At 39.9% G+C, this 19,509-nt stretch overlaps 1 protein-coding gene across 4 annotated transcripts in view; it reads right to left on the reverse strand.

Annotated features, from left to right (window-relative positions):
- LOC140737724 (probable E3 ubiquitin-protein ligase HERC1) overlaps nt 1-19,509 on the reverse strand; it is a 273,953-nt gene that overhangs the window by 69,723 nt on the left and 184,721 nt on the right. For all 4 annotated transcript variants that reach the window (XM_073064301.1, XM_073064302.1, XM_073064299.1 and 1 more), the window contains 5 exons: nt 18,712-18,839; nt 14,959-15,086; nt 9,986-10,192; nt 3,212-3,342; nt 2,783-2,982 (listed from right to left, as the gene is read on the reverse strand). In XM_073064301.1, the coding sequence (XP_072920402.1) occupies nt 2,783-2,982; nt 3,212-3,342; nt 9,986-10,192; nt 14,959-15,086; nt 18,712-18,839 (794 nt within the window). The remainder of the gene's footprint in view (nt 1-2,782; nt 2,983-3,211; nt 3,343-9,985; nt 10,193-14,958; nt 15,087-18,711; nt 18,840-19,509) is intronic.

A 19,509-nucleotide genomic window follows, 5' to 3' on the forward strand; every position in this document is an offset into this window, starting at 1 on the left:
AGGACCCCGGTCAGACCCCACTTGGAGTACTGTGCTCAGTTCTGGTCACCTACTACAGGAAGGATGTGGAAACCATAGAAAGGGTGCAGAGGAGATTTACAAGGGTGTCGCCTGGATTGGGGAGCATGCCTTATGAGAATAGGCTGAATGAACTTGGCCTTTTCTCCTTGGAGCGATGGAGGATGAACGGTGACCTGATAGAGGTGTATAAGATGATGAGGGGCATTGATCGCGTGGATAGTCAGAGGCTTTTTCCCAGGGCTGAATTGGTTGCCACAAGAGGACACAGGTTTAAGGTGCTGGGGAGTAGGTGCAGAGGAGATGTCAGGGGTAAGTTTTTTACTCAGAGAGTGGTGAGTGTGTGGAATGGGCTGCTGGCAAAGGTGGTGGAGGCGGATACGATAGGTTTTTTTTTTAAAAGAGACTTTTGGATAGGTACCTGGAGCTTAGAAATATAGAGGGCTATAGGTAAGCCTAGTAATTTCTGAGGTAGGGACATGTTCAGCACAACTTTGTGGGCCCAAGGGCCTGTATTGTGCTGTAGGTTTTCTATGTTTCTATAAATGGAGAGAGGTCATTCAGGATGCCCTAACTCTGTCAAAGAATCTTTGAAAATGAACCTTAACTGTTTTTCTCTCTCTACAGATACCATCTGACTTGCTGAGCGTTTAGCATTTTTTTGTTTTCATTTCAAGTTTCCAGCGGCTGAAGTTTTTTTTTAATTTTCAGAGATTCAATTTGACTTAGGCTAGCTCTAAAGATTACATGTTTAAGAAATGCTTTGTGGAATGTGATAAATCAATATGTGTGCCTGCTAGGTCCAAAATACTTGGTTGATCACTGATCAGTCAGTCTCTTTTTTACAGTTAAAAGATGGAACTATGATTGGAAATTGTTCATTATTGTCACATGTATCAAGATACAGTGAACAGCTTTGGTTTGCAATTCACCCAGGGAGATAATTTCTTACTTAAGTACATTGAGGCAATACACAAAAAAAGAATGCAGAATATTATGTACAATTACAGAGAAAGTACAGTGCAGGTAGACAAATAAAGTACAAGGGTCACAAGCAGACAGATTGGAAGATCGAAAATTCATTTTTCATCTACGAGAGGTCTAGTCATGAGGCTGGTAACATATCAGTGGGATGGAAGCTGTCCTTGAGTCAGACGGTTTGTTCTCTCCACCTTTTGTATATTCTGTTTGATGGGAGAAGGGAGAAGAAAGATTGATTGGAGAGGAAGGGGTCTTTTGATGTAGCTTAGCAACATCTTATCCAAATGCATCACAGCTTGATAGGGCAACTGCTCTGTCCAAGACCATAAAACTGCAGAGATTTGAAAGCAGTCCATCGTAGAAACTAACCTCGGCTCCATTCATGAAGTGCAGACTGATGTCAATCATATTAATGCATTTGCAGTTTTATATATATATATACTTACAAACAAGCTGGATGAACTCAGCAGGTCGGGCAGCATCCATTGAAAGGAGGAGTCAACGTTTCGGGCCGAGACCCTTCGTCAGGACTGACGTTGACTGCTCCTTTCAATGGATGCTGCCCGACCTGCTGAGTTCATCCAGCTTGTTTGTACGTGTTGATTTGACCACAGCATCTGCAGTGTACTTTGTGTTTATATATATATATATATACTGTAGGTCAAATGAACATGGATGGTATTTTCCCTCCCTGAAGGATATTAGTGGATCAGATGGGTTTTATCAACAGCAGTTTCTTTGTTATATTTGCTGTGACTAACAATTTAAGTTCTAGATTTATTCAGTTACTTTAATTTAAAGTCTCCAACTGCCTTTGGTAGGATTTAAATTTATGTCACAGATGAATGGTACAGAATGCTAGTGTAGTAACTGCCTATTTAGTACTGCTGTTGTCAACACCAATACTCTATTCCAACCGTGTAAGCCTTGCTTTCTTTAAACATGTACTGGCATTTAATGATTAATATACTATCTAACTCCTTTTGTTATCCAATAACACCTCTCTACTCTCTATTAAGGAAGTTATGCTGAAATTGATCAAAAGTGGATGATCTTTTGATCATCCGGCGATAGTGGTGGAGGCGGAAATGATAGGGTCTTTTAAGAGACTCCTGGTTGGCTGCATGGAGCTTAGAAAAATAGAGGGCTATGGGTAAAGCCTAGATAGTTCTAAGGTAGGGACATGTTCCACACAGCTTTGTGGGCTAACGAGCCTACATTATGCTGTATTTTTTTAAATGTTTCCATCTTGTACTGAACCAGTGTTGAACGTCTGTATTCTGTAGTTTCATCCACTTGGTAAGCTTCTATCACTTATCATCTTCCCGTTCACATTTACACAACTTATTTAACCTTGCTGTTATTTGTAAACTCGGATATGTCTAGATCTTGTAACTTACGACTGAAATATATTTAATTAAGTTTTGATCCCTGAAAACAACAAATACTAATGTACTTATTCCGAAATTGAGAGAACATGATAGATTTTGGCTGCCCTGGAGTTTATTGTTTAAAAGAACAACATGTTTCAGTTTTAAGATACGGTTTTCTTTCCATTAGGACAATATCAGACATATGGCATAGAAATGAACACTTCTGCCTAGTGTCTGCTGAGCCACCTATAGGTGTAATCATTTCAGTTATGGTAGCAAATTCCAAAGATTCATCATTTTTGGGGAAAGGAGTTTTCTTTGAATTCCCCATTATATTTCTTGGTGAAATTATGTTTTTTGAAATACAGGAACGGTACATTAAACACATTTTAGTTTCCTTTGATACTTACACTGCAAGCATTAGTCTTGGATCCACACCTTTCCCTGGAAGTGGACACCATGCTGAAGTATTGACCAACGCTGAGTGAAAAAGAGTTTGAACTGCTACCCAGGAATTTCCTATTCTTCCCCATACTTTCACCATCTCTTCCCTGGAAACTGCAAGCAGTAGATGACCAGTTGGATCCCATTTCAAGCTTGTTACACTCTCCTTCATCAGAAATAAGAAAAAGGCAAGATAAAATAAGTTGCACAACACAAATTTAGCATTATACAGCAAACTAGATCATTGATCTTAACTGTTATTTTGGCTTGAAAATCTCTATGCGGTGCCTGACGTGCTGATTCTTCCAACATGTTTTGTTATTAATTTTGGTCTGTTGCTGTTTCGGAGAAAAGCAATTCTAGAATTGAAATAGGTAGAGGAAACTATGATTTACCTGAAATGAATCTAATATCACTGATTCTTCCACATTTTCGAACTCTCTTGTTCCAAGTAAAATTTTCCCATCCGAGTACCCGACTGCAATTGGTTTACCTTCACTGTACCAGGCAATGCACTGAACAGCAACTGAACAACAAAAAAACATATTGATTCTGGGTTATGACACTAAAAGTACAATGCACTTACGCATCATCAATTGGTTTGGGTGGGGAATGCAAATAATTGGAATTACAGTATGTCATACATGTTGCACTTGTCAAAATTATTAGCTGATAAGCAACAGGCATGTAATACATTATACCAAAATACTGATTTATTTGTGACACTGAAAGCATCTCTTGGAGTCTAAATATGTGGCTAAATGTGGAAAGCCAGAATTTTCAAATACATTATTGTGATTCAGGGTGTGCTGTGTTGTAACCTTTCGCAGTAATCGTTAAATATCAGTGCTCTGTTGAGAATTTAAAGTAACCAAAAACATTTGACTTAATAGTAGAAATTATGAGGCTTTAGTGGCCTGATTAGAAAATAGCCAAAGTCAAAGTAAAATTTATTATCAGAGTACATACATGTCACCACATACAACCCTGAGGTTATTTTTCCTGCGGGCATACGTAACAAATCTATAGGAAAGTAACTGTAAACAGGATCAATGAATAATAAACTGTGCAAATGCAAATATAAATAAATAGCAATAAATACCAAGAGCATGAAATAACAAGATAAAGAGTCCTTAAAGTCAGACCATCGGCTGTGGGAACACCAGAAATAGAATGAGTTTAGTTATCCTCTTTTGTTCAAAAGCCTGATGGTTGAGGGATAGCAACTGTTCTTGAACCTGGTAGTTTGAGTCCTGAAGCACTTGTACCTTCTACCTGATGGTAGCAGTGAGAAATCTGGGTGGTGAGGATCTTTGATGCTGGATTCTGCTTTTCTACAGCAATATGTCACGTAGATGTGCTCAATGGTTGGGAGGGCTTTGTCCATGACGTACTGGGCTGAATCCACTACTTTTTGTAAGATTTTCCACTCAAAGCATTGATGTTCCCAGACTAGACCGTAACGCAGCTAGTCAATACATACTCCACCACACATCTATTGAAGTTTGTCATGGATTTTGATGACATGCTGAATCTCTGCAGACTCCTGAGGAAGTCGAGACGTTGTTGTGCTTTCTTTGCAATTACACTTACGGGATAGGTCCAGGACAGGTCCTCTGAGATAGTGATACCCAGGAATTTAAAGTTACTGACCCGCTCCACCTCTGTACGTCCGATGAGTACTGGCTTTGGACCTCTGGTTTTCCTCTCCTGAGGTCTACATTCAGTTCCTTGGTCTTGTGACATTGAGTGAGAAGTTCTTGCTGTGACACCAATCAGTTTTCAATCTCCCTCCTGTATGCTGATTCATCACCACCTTTGATGTGTCATCAGCGAACTTGTATATGTTGATGGAGCTTTACTTAGCCACACGGTCAAAGGTGTAAAGTGAGTAGTGCAGCAAGCTAAGCATACAACCCTGTCATGCTCCTGTGCTGATACAGATTGTGGAGGAAATGTTTTTGCCATTCTGAATTGACTGGGGTCTGCAAGTAAGGAAATTCAGGAACCAATTGTACAAAGGGGTAGTGAAGCCCAGGTCTTGGAATTTACTGATTAGTTTTGAGGGGATGATGGTATTAAATACTGAGCTGTAATTGATAAACAGCATCCTGAGGAATGCACCTTTGCTGTCCAGATGCTCCAGAGTTGTGTGAAGAGCCAATGAGTTGGCATCTGCTGTGACCTATTGCTTTGGAGGGCAAATTGCAGCGGATCTCAGACAGGAGCTGGTAAGTTTCAATATCTGCCTCTCAAAACACTTCATCACCACTAGCTCTAAACAGGAAATTTAACACTGCCTTGGGCATTCTCCCTTGCTAAACAATATACAGTAGTTTGTTAAAGGTTTATGATATTTTACACTCTGTTTTACGTATACTGCTAATTGCTATTTCATGCTTGCTAAAATGTCTCTACATAAAAGTACATTTTATTTGTGAATTTTTCAAAGCAGTTTGCAGATCAGATTGTTTGATGACATCACTATTGATGAATGCCATAAAGCTACTCAAGCTGAGAGGTAGCCAGCATTGGAAAAGCTGAAATGTCACGTCAGTGATCACCAAAACTTAATGGAAAGAATTTCCTTAAGGCCATTGTCAAACACTGTCATGTTGTCCCAGGCCATTAAAATGTAAACCCAGGGCATTAGAATTATAGAGTCATAGGCAAAGAGCAATACGGTACAGAAACAGGCCATTTGACCCATCTAGTGCAGGTCGAACCATTATTCCACCTGATTCTGTCAACCCACACCCCGATGAAAGTCCTCCATATCCCTCCCATCCATGTACTTACCCAAAAATGTCTTAATTTTGAAATTAAACCCATTCCTGCCAATTCCTCTGGCAACTCATTCCACACTGACACCAGCCTCTGCGTGAGGAAGAGCCCCCTCAGGTCCCACTTAAGTATTTCACCTTTCACCCTTAACCTATGACTTCTAGTTCTAGTTTCACCCCACCCTATCTATACCCTTCATAATTTTGTATATCTCTATCAAATCAAATCTACCTTTATTCACCTATGCTCCAGAGAATAACCTCTTCAACCTTTCCCTATAACTCAGATCCTCAAGTCCAGAATATCTTAATATACTAGTCTCTTCACCCTATTTTGGAATGCCAATCAATGCATAGCTGAAAGGTTGGCCCTGGCTGTTGGACTCCACAAATCTATGCCTATTGGCAATTGACAGTCCTTCTGTTAGAAATAGTTCCTTTCACTTGCTCTACAACAGTCTTTCATAAGTTTCAACACAACTATCAAATCTCCAATGCTTTAATGAGAATATCATTTATTTCTCCACTAAACAGAAGTATTTCAGTCCTGGTATCATTGTTCAAAATCATTTCATCATCTTTCATAAAGTGTAGTGGCCTGAAATAAATAGTACTTCAGTTGAGACCCGAACTATTGAATATGATGTTTTAGTACACCTTTCTTGTATTGGTATTTAGATGAGCAGAAATTTGTTCCAATTCATGCCCTGTCACAAAATATCTTGGGTCACACATGTGCACTTACATCAACTTAGTCTCTGAGCCCTTCACCACGTTTACAATCACATGATTCCATTCATAGCAACACACACAAAATTTGTCCACAATGCCTACAAAGCACTTCTCCGCTCCCTATTTGGAAAGTCTGACTATTCCCCCATCTTGCTCCTGCCCGACTACAGGCAGAAACTACTGCTGGTCCAACCGATCAGACTCAATGTTACAAGACTGATTTGGTAGCATCACCTGGGAGGTACTTTGAGCTGAGAACATCTCCGAATACATGCAGGTGGTCACAAGCTTCATTTGGAAGTGCACTGAAGACAATGGTCCCCAAAAATCGGTCCGGGTCTACCCAACCCAGAAGGCCTCGGATAGATAGTTAAGTGGGTGCTGTTCTCAGCACAAGGGATAAAGCCTTCGCCTCCGGAGACCAACATGAGCTCAAGAGATGCCACTATGATTTATGTAGAGCCATCAACGTGATAAAATGGCGACACCGGGACAAAATCCAGTCACAACCCTGTGACTGGATATGGTAAAGACTGTACACCACCGTGGACTTCTAGAGGAAATGAAGCAGTGCAGCCAACATTGCCACATCGCTCCCAGACAAGCTATACATTTTTGTTTAGCTCGATTCAAGGTTGATAGGACTGAACCTATGAGGAGCATCGCCGATGAGACCTGTGCCTTGGTAGTATCCGAGACTGAGGTGTATAGAACGTTCCAATGTGTCAACAGCCGCAAGGCAGCGGGGCCAGATAGCATCCCAGCGTGCTTCCTTAAAGTGTGTGCTGAACAGCTGGCCGGTGTGTTTACGGACCCTTTTACTCTCTCCCTCTCCCACTGTGTAGCGCCCTCGTTTCAAACTGTCCATCACTGTGCCTGTACTTAAGAAAACCAAGGCAGCATATCTGAACGATTGCTGCCCCCGCTGCACTTACCTCGTTTATAAGCAAATGCTTTGAGAGGTTGTTTTAAGACTACATCTGCAGCATGCTACCACCCCCCCTAACAATTTGCCTACTAATGGAACTGGTCTACTGATGATGCCATAACCATAGCACTACACACCGTCCTCATTCACCTGGAGAAGAGGGATGTTTATGTGAGAATGCTGTTCCTGGACTACAGTTCAGCATTCAACACCATAATTCCCGCCAAATTTGACAGGAAGCTCAGAGACCTTCGCCTGCACCCCACCTTGTGCAGTTAGATCCTAGACTTCCTATTGGATCGCCGACAGGTGACAAGGATGGGCTCCCTCACCTTCGCCCCTCTGACTCTCAACACAGGTGCCTCCCAGGGTGTGTTCTGTGTCCCCTTCTCTACTCCCTTAACACTCAAGACTGTACTGTCACACATGGCTCCAATCTGCTGATCAAATTGACAGATGGCATGACTGTGATCGACCTTATTTTTTAGCGGTAATGAGACAGCCTGCAGATGAGAGGCTGACCCCCTGACACAGTGGTGCCAGGATTACAACTTCTCCCTCAATGTCCAAAAAAACAAAAGAGTTGATTGTGCATTACAGGAAGAACAGAGACAGGCTTGGCCTGACCAACACCAATGGGTTTACAGTTGAGAATGTGAGTAGTTTCAAGTTCCTCGGTATACACATCACCGATCTCACCTGGACTGTACACATTGGCTTTGTGGCAAAAAAAAGAGTACAACAGTGTCTCTTCCATGTCGGGTGACTAAAGAAGTTTCACATGGGCCCTCAAATCCTCAAGACCTTCTACAGGGGCACCATTGAGAGCATACTGACTGGTTGTAACACCGCTGGTATGGGAACTGCACCAACCTTGACTGCTGGGCATTGCAGAGAGTGGTGTGGACAGCCCAGTGCATCTGTGGATGTGAACCCTCCATTGAGGACATTTATAGCAGCAGGTGCAGAAACAAAGCCTAGAAGATCATCAGTGACACCAGTCACCTCAACCATAAATTGTTTCAGCTGCTTCCGTCTGGTAAGAGGCCAGAGTGGAGAATAGAAGAAGAAGGGAGGGGGGTGGAGGGAATTTTTTTTTAAAACTAGAAGTAGAAATTGATGTTCATGCCATCAGGTCGAAGGTTACTCAGATGGAATATATGGTGTTGCTCCAACATCCTGAGGGTGGCCTCATTGTGGCACAAGAGGAGGCCATGAACTGACATGTCAGAATGGGAATCTGAATTAAAATGTTTAGCCACTGGGAAGTTTTGCTTTTGGCGGATGGAGTGGAGGTGCTCAACAAAGCATTCCCCCAATTTATGGTAGGTCTCACTAATGTAGAGGAGGCCACATTGGGACCACTGGGCACAACAGGTGACCCCAACAGATTCGCAGATGAAGTGTTGCCTCACCTGGAATAACTGTTTGGGGCCCTGAATGGAAGGGAGGGAGACCATGAACAGACAGGTATAGCACTTTAGCCACTTGCAGGGATAAATGCCATGAGGGAGGTTAGTGGGGAATGACGAATGAACAAGGAAATCACAGAGGGAGCAATCCCTGTGGATAGTGGGGGGGGGGAGGAGGGAGGCAGGTAAAGATGTGGTTGATTGTAGGATCCCTTTGGAGATGGCTGAGGTTGCGGACGATGATGTGTTGGATGTGGAGGCTCATGGGGCAGAAGTTAAGGACAAGAGGAACTCTATCACTGTTAAGGCAGCAGGAAGATGGGGTGAGCGAGGATGTTCAGGAAATGGAGGAGATGTGGGTGAGGGCAGCATCAATTGTGGAGGAAGGGAAACCCACATTCATAGTCCGTTACATATTTTCCCACCAACTGTATAATTTCAGATTTGACTGGATTTAACACTATGTACCACATTTCTGGTTATTTTCCTGTTTATGTCTTATTTGGGTCTGTCACTATTGCCTTCACTGGCTACTATTATAAGAGATTTGTCATCTGGGAATTTTGAAAAAATACCTCTCTAAATCCAAGGCAAAGAAAAAGATTCCAACACTTCTCTCTGGTGATCACTGCTGCTTGGTTCCTTTCAGTCACAACAGCAAATGTCCAATTTGCTTTCTGTCCTTAGTTAGCTACCTATTCCCTCAACCGCAGGCTTTTAATCAAAGACACTAACATTAACAATCTTACAATCTGTGACTTATTAAAACTCCTTCTAAAAGTCCCTACATGCATCAAACATAGTACCGTCATCAACTGAAATCCACCAAGTTGATCAAGCACAATTTCCTTTTGACAAACCAAGGCCAACTTTCCTTTATTACCTTATAATTTTCCAAATTCTGATTAGTTTTATTATTGTCATAAGTTTGATTATTGTCTCAAAGATGTTAGGATGACTGTCTTCCAATTACCATGCTGATGGAATGTTCTAAAATAAGAATCACACATCTGCAACATCTAGACTTTTGATATCATCCTTATCTCTATGGACAAATACCAACATGGGACCAAATCCACTGCAATGTCCATTCTCAGTCATCTGGGATGCATCCATTTTAGATGGGAAGAAGTTTCTGTCTTACTGAGAACTACCAACATCTTTAAAAACTCTATATTATGAAGATCCAAAATTAATGCACCCCAAAATTATATCACAAACTATTTGATTATAATTGTAAACAGATTCATCACACATGCTAAAGTGCAACATGGTTTTATCAATTGAATTACATTGCTCTCATTTAAAACATACCATCATTTCTCTGACAATGTACTAGGTTAATCGTGTCAGAAACGGTATTCTCTGCAGCTTCGATGCAGCCAATTGATCCATCCAGTCGTCCTACCAATAACACTTCAGCTTGTTTGTTAATGTCTTCATTTAAGAATGGTGTTTGGATGTCTGCCCATGTCAAAGCAGTTACCCAGGAAGGTTGAACTTTCATATGGATGTCATTCCCTTTGAAAGATATACAAAAAAAGTCAATTTCTGGAGTGAAGAGACAGAGGTATATAGGAAGACAGTGAAAAAAAGGCAGATACAGAATGTACAAATACATGAATACTTGCAAGTATGGAGAAGCAGAGGGATCTGGGGGTACATGTCCACAGATCCCTGAAAGTTGCCTCACAGGTAGAAAGCTTATGGAGTGTTAGCTTTCATAAGTCGAGGGATAGAGTTTAAGAGTCGCGGGGTAATGATGCAGCTCTATAAAACTCTGGTTAGACCACACTTGGAGTATTGTGTCCAGTTCTGGTCACCTCACTAAAGGATGGGTGTGGAAGCACTGGAAAGAGTACAGAGGAGATTTACCAGGATGCTGCCTGGTTTAGAGAGTATGGATTATGATCAGAGATTAAAGGACCTAGGGTTTTACTCTCTGGAGAGATGGAGGATGAGAGGAGACATGATAGAGGTATACAAGATATTAAAAGGAATAGATAGAGTGGACAGCCAGTGCCTCTTCCCCAGGGCACCACTGCTCAGTACAAGAGGACATGGCTTTAAGGTAAGGGGTGTGAAGTTCAAGGGGGATATTAGAGGAAGGTTTTTCACTCAGAGAGTGATTGGTGCGTGAAATGCAGTGCCTTGAGTCAGTGGCAGAGGCAGATACACTAGTGAAATTTAAGAGACTACTAGACAGGTATATGGAGGAATTTAAGGTGGGGGGTTATATGGGAGGCAGGGTTTAAGGGTCGGCACAACACTGTGGGCCAAAGGCCTGTACTGTACTGTATTATTCTATGTTCTATGAAGAAATAAAGAGAAAAAGATGACATAGATAATGACATAATCAGATTGAAAATTCCAGAGAATGAACAAACTGATGCAGACAGGCATGTAAGAAAAGTTAATTTAACAAGAGCATTGTTAAGGATCCCTACCACCCATCCCACAATCTCTATGACACACTACCATCAAGAAAGAGGTACAGAAGCATCAGGACTAGGACTGCCAGACTGGGGAACAGCTTCTTCCCTCAGGCTGTGTGACCAATGAACACCTTGCAATCAGCGAGGTCTTGTCACTAGGGACAGGGAGCAGTTTACTGTACAATTTAACTGTGCCCTACTTTACTACATTCATTTTATATTATATTTTATTAACTTAAAATATAATATTTTGGTTTATGTGCAGTGTGTGATATATTATGTGTGAGTGCACGATGGGTCGTGGGAACATTGCTTCATTTGGTTGTATATACGTACAGTCAGGTGATAAAAAAACTTGAACTTGAATTTGCTAAGTAATGAAGTATTATTTAAAGGCAGAGGCAGTAGGAAATAATATCGTCTAAGGTTCTTTAAAGCAATACCCATTCATTGCTTCCAAATATATAGGAACATATCTTTTGGCATAACCAGCCAGTTTTACTAAAAATAACTATTATATACTGAGGAAGGGTCCCAAACCTGAAACTTTTAACTATTTTTCTTTCTAGGGCTGCTGCCCAGCCTGCTGAGAGCTTCTAGCATTTTCTGTTTTTGTTTCAGATTTCTAGTACCTGCAGTTTTTAATTTTAAAAAAATTACTTTCTCCTCACTATTAAAGCTTCATATCAAAGATTAAAATTATTTATAAATACCAATTCAGTATTAAACTTGGGGCAACTGTGCAATTATTATTTCAATTGTTGTTGTTGCTTGTGTTGTTCTGCTGAATATTGTGGGCATGCGTTGTAGGCACTGGAATGTGTAGCGACACAGTCTCCAGCACATCCTTGGGTGTGCTGGTTGTTAATGCAAATAATGGATTTCACTGCACATGTGAGAAAAAAATCTGAATCCAAATCAACTTGCAAGCTTGTTGATGCCACAAATCTCATTCATAAATAGATAATAACAGAGAAGTAATAATGAAGGTTGGGGAAGTAGCCTTAAATTCCAACTTTAATTTCTAAAATGTGAAAATAAAAGTTTGCTTTTTATAAGTCTGATATTTTACACTCTTCTCCACATACAACACAACAGCCTTCCACGTGGAGTTCGTGGGGACGTTTCTGCCCATCAAAACTAATGCCATTTGCCCTCGTTATGACAATATCCATTTTTACCTTGACTATTTACTCTGTGCATGAATAGGCTTTAAAAATAATTTTATTTAATTGCACTGCCTTTTCTGAAAATGAGTCCCAGAGTTTAACCACTCTCAGTGTAAAAAAAAGCTTAAATTTTGTGAAGTTAAACATGAGTAGGACATACACAGTAAATGACAGGACACTAACGAATGTTGATGAACACAAAGAGGGCCCAGGGAGTCCAAATTCCTAGTTCCCTTAAAGTGGCAACACAGGAAGATACAATGATAATGAAGGCACATGACACATGTCAAAGGCCATGGCAAAGAATTTAAGACTTGAGACTTTATCTTTCAACTTTACAAAACACTAGTTAGTCTGCACGTCTGGGCACCACACTGTAGGAAGGATGTGGTTGTGCTGGACAGAATGTAGAAGGAATTCACCAGGATCAACTCTCTGGTGTGGAGATTTTATTTACTGGGAGAGGTTGGGCACATTTTCCCTTGATCAAAGGAGGTTGAAGGATGACCTGATAGAGGTACAGTGGCATGCAAAAGTCTGGGCACCCCTGGTCAAAATTTCTGTTACTGTGAATAGTTAAGTGAGTAGAAGATGAACTGATCTCCAAAAGTCATAAAGTTAAAGATGAAACATTCTTTTCAACATTTTAAGCAAGATTAGTGCATTATTTTTGTTTTGTACAATTTAGAGTGGAAAAAAAAAGGAGCACCATGCAAAAGTTTAGGCACCCCAAGAGATTTGAGCTCTCAGATAACTTCTACCAAGGTCTTAGACCTTAATTAGCTTGTTAGGGCTATGGCTTGTTCACAGTCATTGTTAGGAAAGGCCAGCTGATGCAAATTTCAAAGCTTTATAAATACCCTGACTCCTCAAACCTTGTCCCAACAATCAGCAGCCATGGGCTCCTCTAAGCAGCTGCCTAGCACTCTGAAAATTAAAATAAATGATGCCCACAAAGCAGGAGAAGGCTATAAGAAGATAGCAAAGCCTTTTCAGGTAGCTGCTTCCTCAGTTCGTAATGTAATTAAGACATGGCAGTTAACAGGAATGATGGCGGTCAAGTTGAGGTCTGAAAGACCAAGAAAACTTTCTGAGAGAACTGCTCATAGGATTGCTAGAAAGGCAAATCAAAACCCCCATTTGACTGCAAAAGACCTTCAGGAAGATTTAGCAGATTCTGGAGTGGTGGTGCACTGTTCAACTGTGCAGCGACACCTGGACAAACATAACCTTCATGGAAGAATTATTAGAAGAAAACCTTTTCTGCATCCTCACCACAAAATTCAGCATCAGAAATTTGCAAAGGAACATCAAAACAAGCCTGATGCAATTTGGAAACAAGTCCTGTGGACTCATGAAGTTAAAATAGAACTTTTTAGCCACAATGAGCAGAGGTATATTTGGAGAAAAAAGGGTGCAGAATTTCATGAAAAGAACACCTCTCCAACTGTTAAGCACGAGGGTGGATCAATCATGCTTTGGGCTTGTGCTGCAGCCAGTGGCAAGGGAAACATTTCACTGGTAGAGGGAAGAATTAATTCAATTAAATACCAGTAAATTCTGGAAGCAAACATCACATCATCTGTAAAAAAAAAAAAGCTGAAGATGAAAAGAGGATGGCTTCTACAACAGGATAATGATTCTAAACACACCTCAAAATCCACAATGGACTACCTCAAGAGGCGCAAGCTGAAGGTTTTGCCATGGCCCTCAGAGTCCCCTGACCTAAACATCATTGAAAATCTGTGGATAGACCTCAAAAGAGCAGTGCATGCAAGACGGCCCAAGAATCTCACAGAACTAGAAGCCCTTTGCAAGGAAGAATGGGTGAAAATCCCCCAAACAAAAATAGAAAGATTCTTAGCTGGCTACAGGAAGCGTTTACAAGCTGTGATACTTGCCAAAGGGGGTGTTACTAAGTACTGACCATACAGGGTGCCCAAACTTTTGCTTCAGGCTCTTATCCTTTTTTGTTATTTTGAAACTGTAAAAGATGAAAATAAAAAAGTAATTTTGCTTAAAATATTAAAGAAATGTGTCATCTTTAACTTTATGCCCTTTGGAAATCAGGTCATCTTTTACTTCTTAGCTATTCACAGTAACAGAAATTTTGACCAGGGGTGCCCAAACTTTTGCGTGCCACAACATATAATATCATAAGCAGCAATAAATAGGGTGGATGGTCAAAATACTTTTTCCCATGTTATATTTGTTAAGAAGACTGAACACAATAAAGGAAGACTGAAGATACACACTTTTAAAAATTCTGAAGAAGATATTCACTTGAGTGAAAGTAAACCTCAAGTCATTGACACTGGTCAAGATATTAAGGAAATTTTTATTAATCAAAAATCTGGTTATTCATGAAATTCACTTCTGTAAAGAGAGGCTTAAGGAATAGAATTGAGAATTTAAGTGGAAGCTAGTGAAGTATAAGGGGGAAATGGACTAGGAGGATATGCAGATGTGCTTAGAAAAGGGAAAATAAGAGATTCCTGTGCCGCATAGATACCAGTACGGACCTATTACACTGAATGGATTATCCCTGTGCTTGAATGGACTTAAATTTTGCAATTGATTCAGGCTTTTAACATTTTGACATAAACACTGCATTAAAAACATGAAAGTTATTCTGCAAAAGGAGAACAAGATTGCAAAGTAAGTAGGGGATTAACTTGCTTACCATCAACTTGATAGATGTTGATGATTTTGTCTTGTGAAGCTGCTAAAAATCTGCCACTTGCACTCCAGTATACTGGAGACAGATTGAAGTCTCTTGTAGGGCTACACGGTCTTTCCTTTGAATCCTCACTGGCATAAACATACAAGAAATGGGAAAAGATGATTCATATTATCAAAAAAAGCTAACTCTCATATCAATATATAAACAAAACTAAATGGTAGACAAAATTCTGGGAAGGATTTTGGTTAACTTTTAAAAAAGCCACAAGAAAGAATCTTCTCTGGCCTTTATAAAATTAATAGGAAGAAGTGATTAAAACGACGATTTTAGATTAAAAGTTGCTGATCATATAGGGTTGCAGATTGTGGAGTGTGTGGAGGTACAGCAGAATTATAGGCTGGAAATAGTGGGCTAATTGGAAGGATGAATACATCAAGGGTCGGGTGGAATGGTCATAACTAACATTGTACAGTATTCCAACAGTAATAGTGAGATTATAGTGAGATTATGGGTTGGGCTTTTGGGCCTGGAACCACACACCAAGGGCTATACAAAACTTCACTGAGGTACAGAAGATCCTGGGTGAAGCACAGGTTCAGTGGACCAAAATGTTCTGCATTGTCATTGTATGAAATATCATAATGTGAAAGACAAAAACAAAATATAATGCAGAATATACCAATTGAAACTTCTTGCTGCTTGGACGTGCACTGAAATGCCAATAGTCTTCAAAATGTATTTTCCATTTAGAAGAAAGCTCTCATGGCAACATTTCACAGCATTTTAAAAAACAAGTTTTTTGCACTTTCCTGCAAGATGGCAAGGTTACTAGCTCTAGGATAGACAGGTCTTCTGGATTCTCGAACAAGTAAGGCCATAGTCTGGCATGAAATCAGGTTGTGCATGATTTGATATTATGGGGCATGAAGTTTTTATCTTGGATTTTCATCACAGTGTCTGCAGTGCTGCTCCTGGTTAATAACTCCTTTTGAGCTTCTAAGTTTGAGTAGCTGCTGTGAACCACCTATGCTGAGGAACTGAGGCTGGAGTCTAGATTTTAGACCAAGCTCCTACAGCCTTTTTGTTTTTTGAAAGTAGTATGTCATGATTATAATCAAGGATCAGCCAATTTTCTTTTAATATGGGAAGTTTTAAAAGCATACGAAGTTTCCTGCAACTCACATACCAGATTGGTGGGATGGTCTAGGACATAGGTGTCAAACTCAAGGCCCGCGGGCCATATCCGGCCCGGCGTACAATTATATCCGGCCCGCGAGATCATTTTAGATAGATCTATTATTTTAATTATTAATGGCCTGGCGATATGAAGCCTATGATTGTAAGTTAATATCAATCATAAAAATAATGCTTGCTCAGCAGTCTTCTTCATAAGAAACGGAATTTGTGAAGTGAAACACTTTGTAGTTATAGCAGAGACTGAGACACATGAGAACAGGCTGAAAAAACGGAGCCAATGAAAGCTGCGTTCGCACGCGCCCGACTGATCCGGCCCGCATGAAGCTGCATTTTGCTCAATCCGGCCTGTGACCTAAAATGAGTTTGACACCCCTGGTCTAGGAGGACCAAAAGGAAATCAGAAGATTGGAATGGCAGAGGGCTTAGGGTTAAATGAACGGTAGGTGTATGGAGGAATCCAGCTAAGCTGCATTTATTGGGTTAAGTCAGACTTGAGTAGAGTAAATGCAGAGTAGATCTGCACCAGGTGCCTTTTTAAAATTATGTCTCCAGGGACTGTGTTCCTTGTTTTGTCCCACTGAGCTTTCCAGGTTCTGATGAAGTGAGTTTGCTAAAGAGATTGCAATTGTTTAGAAGGAGAGCAGGGTGGGATTCAAGTTCTTAGCTTTTTTTATATATCCATTAGATCTAAAACCACATATTTAACACAGAATGAATATTCATCCATCTGACACATGCCCTCTGAATCAAGATCCAGTACTGTGCTGTACTGTTCTACTTAAGTTAAGGTGAAACCCCAGTACAATGAGGTTTCATCTGAAAGACCAAAGCTTTGTCTGAATATTGTCTTTCAGCTGAGGTATTGAAGATATATCCAAAGAACCTAAACAGAAAAAATCTTTAATGCCATTACTTAAAGAATGGCAGGGGAATTATTGTTCCACTGCAACAATAATTGATAATTATCTCACTCCTCCTTGTGGGAACATTTGTGAAAACTGCCTGTCACATTACTTATTTAATTATTAATATACTATAACTATCATTAATTTGCAGTGAAATATTTTGAACATCAAAAAATGCTACTTACCTGACTAATCCCACTAGTTTAATTATGGATAATAAGCTGGTGTTTTTTTTTTGCAAGTTATAAGGTGGTAGGGTTATACAGAACAGGACTAACAGGCCACCTTGTCTGCAAAGATTATTATGTATATATTTCAACTACTCCTATAACTTTCTATACCATATCTTAAGTATTCATCTAAATACTAAGTGCCATGAGAGATATGCCTTCACCACCTCCTCAGGAAGAGCAATCCAGATTTCAATTACTCTCTCGGTAAAGTGTTTTGAAATCTTTTACCCTTTAAACTTCTGGTTATATACCTCATTTAAGGAGAAAAGTTTATCAAATCCTACCCCCTCTATATTTCTTTAATATATTGGAGGAATTTATTTGGCTTATTGAGTCTATAGTGACATGCAGAGAAATCTCATTTGCACATTTTTTTCCTCATAATTGATTCTCCCCACATTCCCCTCAATTGGGTCGCCTGCCTACATACTATCGGCAATTTTCAGTGGCCAGTGAACCTACCATCCCTTTGAGGGGTGGAAGGAAACTGGAGCTTCTGGAGGAAACTCAGCTAATCACAATCTCTGGTGTTTGCACGTTCTCAGTCGCCAAGGAAAAGGACTGAATTATTGATCAAAATATATCGCAGCTCAAGAAACATTAGTGACAAGTACAAGCTTGGAATTTTAACACACGGTTGATTTTTTTTGTCAGTTCCAGTGCTACCAGATCTTTGAAGAATTTCTGGTATATTCTGTTAATACTTCAGACTAAAATCACTGTTTGCTAATTCCAATAGTTTCTCTGAGATACCTGAATCAATAACCAACAAGATATCTCCAACCACAGCCCTTACCCACCCACTAGTTCCTTTTCAATCAGCATTACTGAAAGAAGATTTTCATGCCACTGTTGTGTGCTGCAGGAAAAAAAAGCTCTTATTACAGCACTTTAAATGCTTGTTAATTTAAAAGTGCTCAGGGATAATGTGAAGGGTATATCAAAGACGCTCTTCCTGACCTAGAGTACTGACACCAAGATCTTTTGCCTGCTCAGACCAAGTCTGAGAGGGTGCTAGAGGATTTATAGAGAGTGGTTAAGAAATCCTCTTCTTCTTTGAAATTTTGAATACTTATTCCTTGCATTTCAGCTTCTCAACCATTTCTTGTGGTTCAAAGAGCAGTTCCACATAATACATATGAGGGAAGAAAAACAGTGAATGTATTACCTTTCAGGATGGGAAGTGGAGTTGGTGAAGGGGCATTAGGAACAAAACTCTGCTTAATGCTTGAACTAAAATGTATCTGTTCATGTTGAGAGAATATTTGGTAAACCAATTATCCATTCATATTCATTTTTTGGCAAAGTACAGTGACTGCCCAACTTGAGGATTTTACACATTTGCATCTTCTAAAATAGTTCTAATATATGTATCATGAGACTAAGAAATGACAAGTTTTCAAACATTGCAAACATACCAAGTTTTAAAGCAAACTGTCTGGATTAATGCAACTGTATTCTTGGTTAAAGTCCACAGGCGAATGGTTCTATCCAGGGCACTTGTGGCTAGCAAACCCTTTGCAACTGACCAGGAAGAACTTGCAACCTGTTATTGAAGTTAAAATAACCAGAGATTATAAATTGTTCAGTACTCTACAAAAAATAATTTTACTACCCTAAGCTACATAAATAATACCTTGTTGCAAAATTTTCTCTTGTAAAATGTCATCTTATTTAGCATTTATTTCACAATATCCTAACTTAGAAGCTTATCTGGAGAAAAACATTAAGTAGTTTTCAGTATGAAATGATTAAGCCTTATTTGATTTCTATGCAAACCTACAATCAATGGAAACACAAGAAAATGTGCAGATGCTGGAAATTGAAAGCAACACAAAATGCTGGAGGAACTCAGAAGGCCCGAGTGTCAGGTATCGGCCCGAAGCGTGACTGTTTATTCTTTTCCATAGATGTTGTCTGGCTTGCTGAGTTCCTCCAGCATTTTGTGTGTGTTACAATCAATGAAAGCTTTGAGGCAAAGTATAAAGAGCTTGCTTCTTCTGAAGTATACAGTCCTCAGTGCAATTTGACTTTAAATCATCAATAATGTGCAAAATAAAGCTCAGCTTTACCACAGAAATCATTCAGGTAAATCAGGAAAAGGACAAATTGACAAGCATCTTATTCCAAAGCTCTCCTCCTTTTCACCAATTTAATGATATTGATTTGCAGAGCATCTTAAACAAAATAACTCTATTGGAATTTTATTGTGACTG

The sequence above is a fragment of the Hemitrygon akajei genome, chromosome 13 (assembly GCF_048418815.1).
Source record: "Hemitrygon akajei chromosome 13, sHemAka1.3, whole genome shotgun sequence".
In the NCBI taxonomy this organism is placed as follows: domain Eukaryota; kingdom Metazoa; phylum Chordata; class Chondrichthyes; order Myliobatiformes; family Dasyatidae; genus Hemitrygon; species Hemitrygon akajei.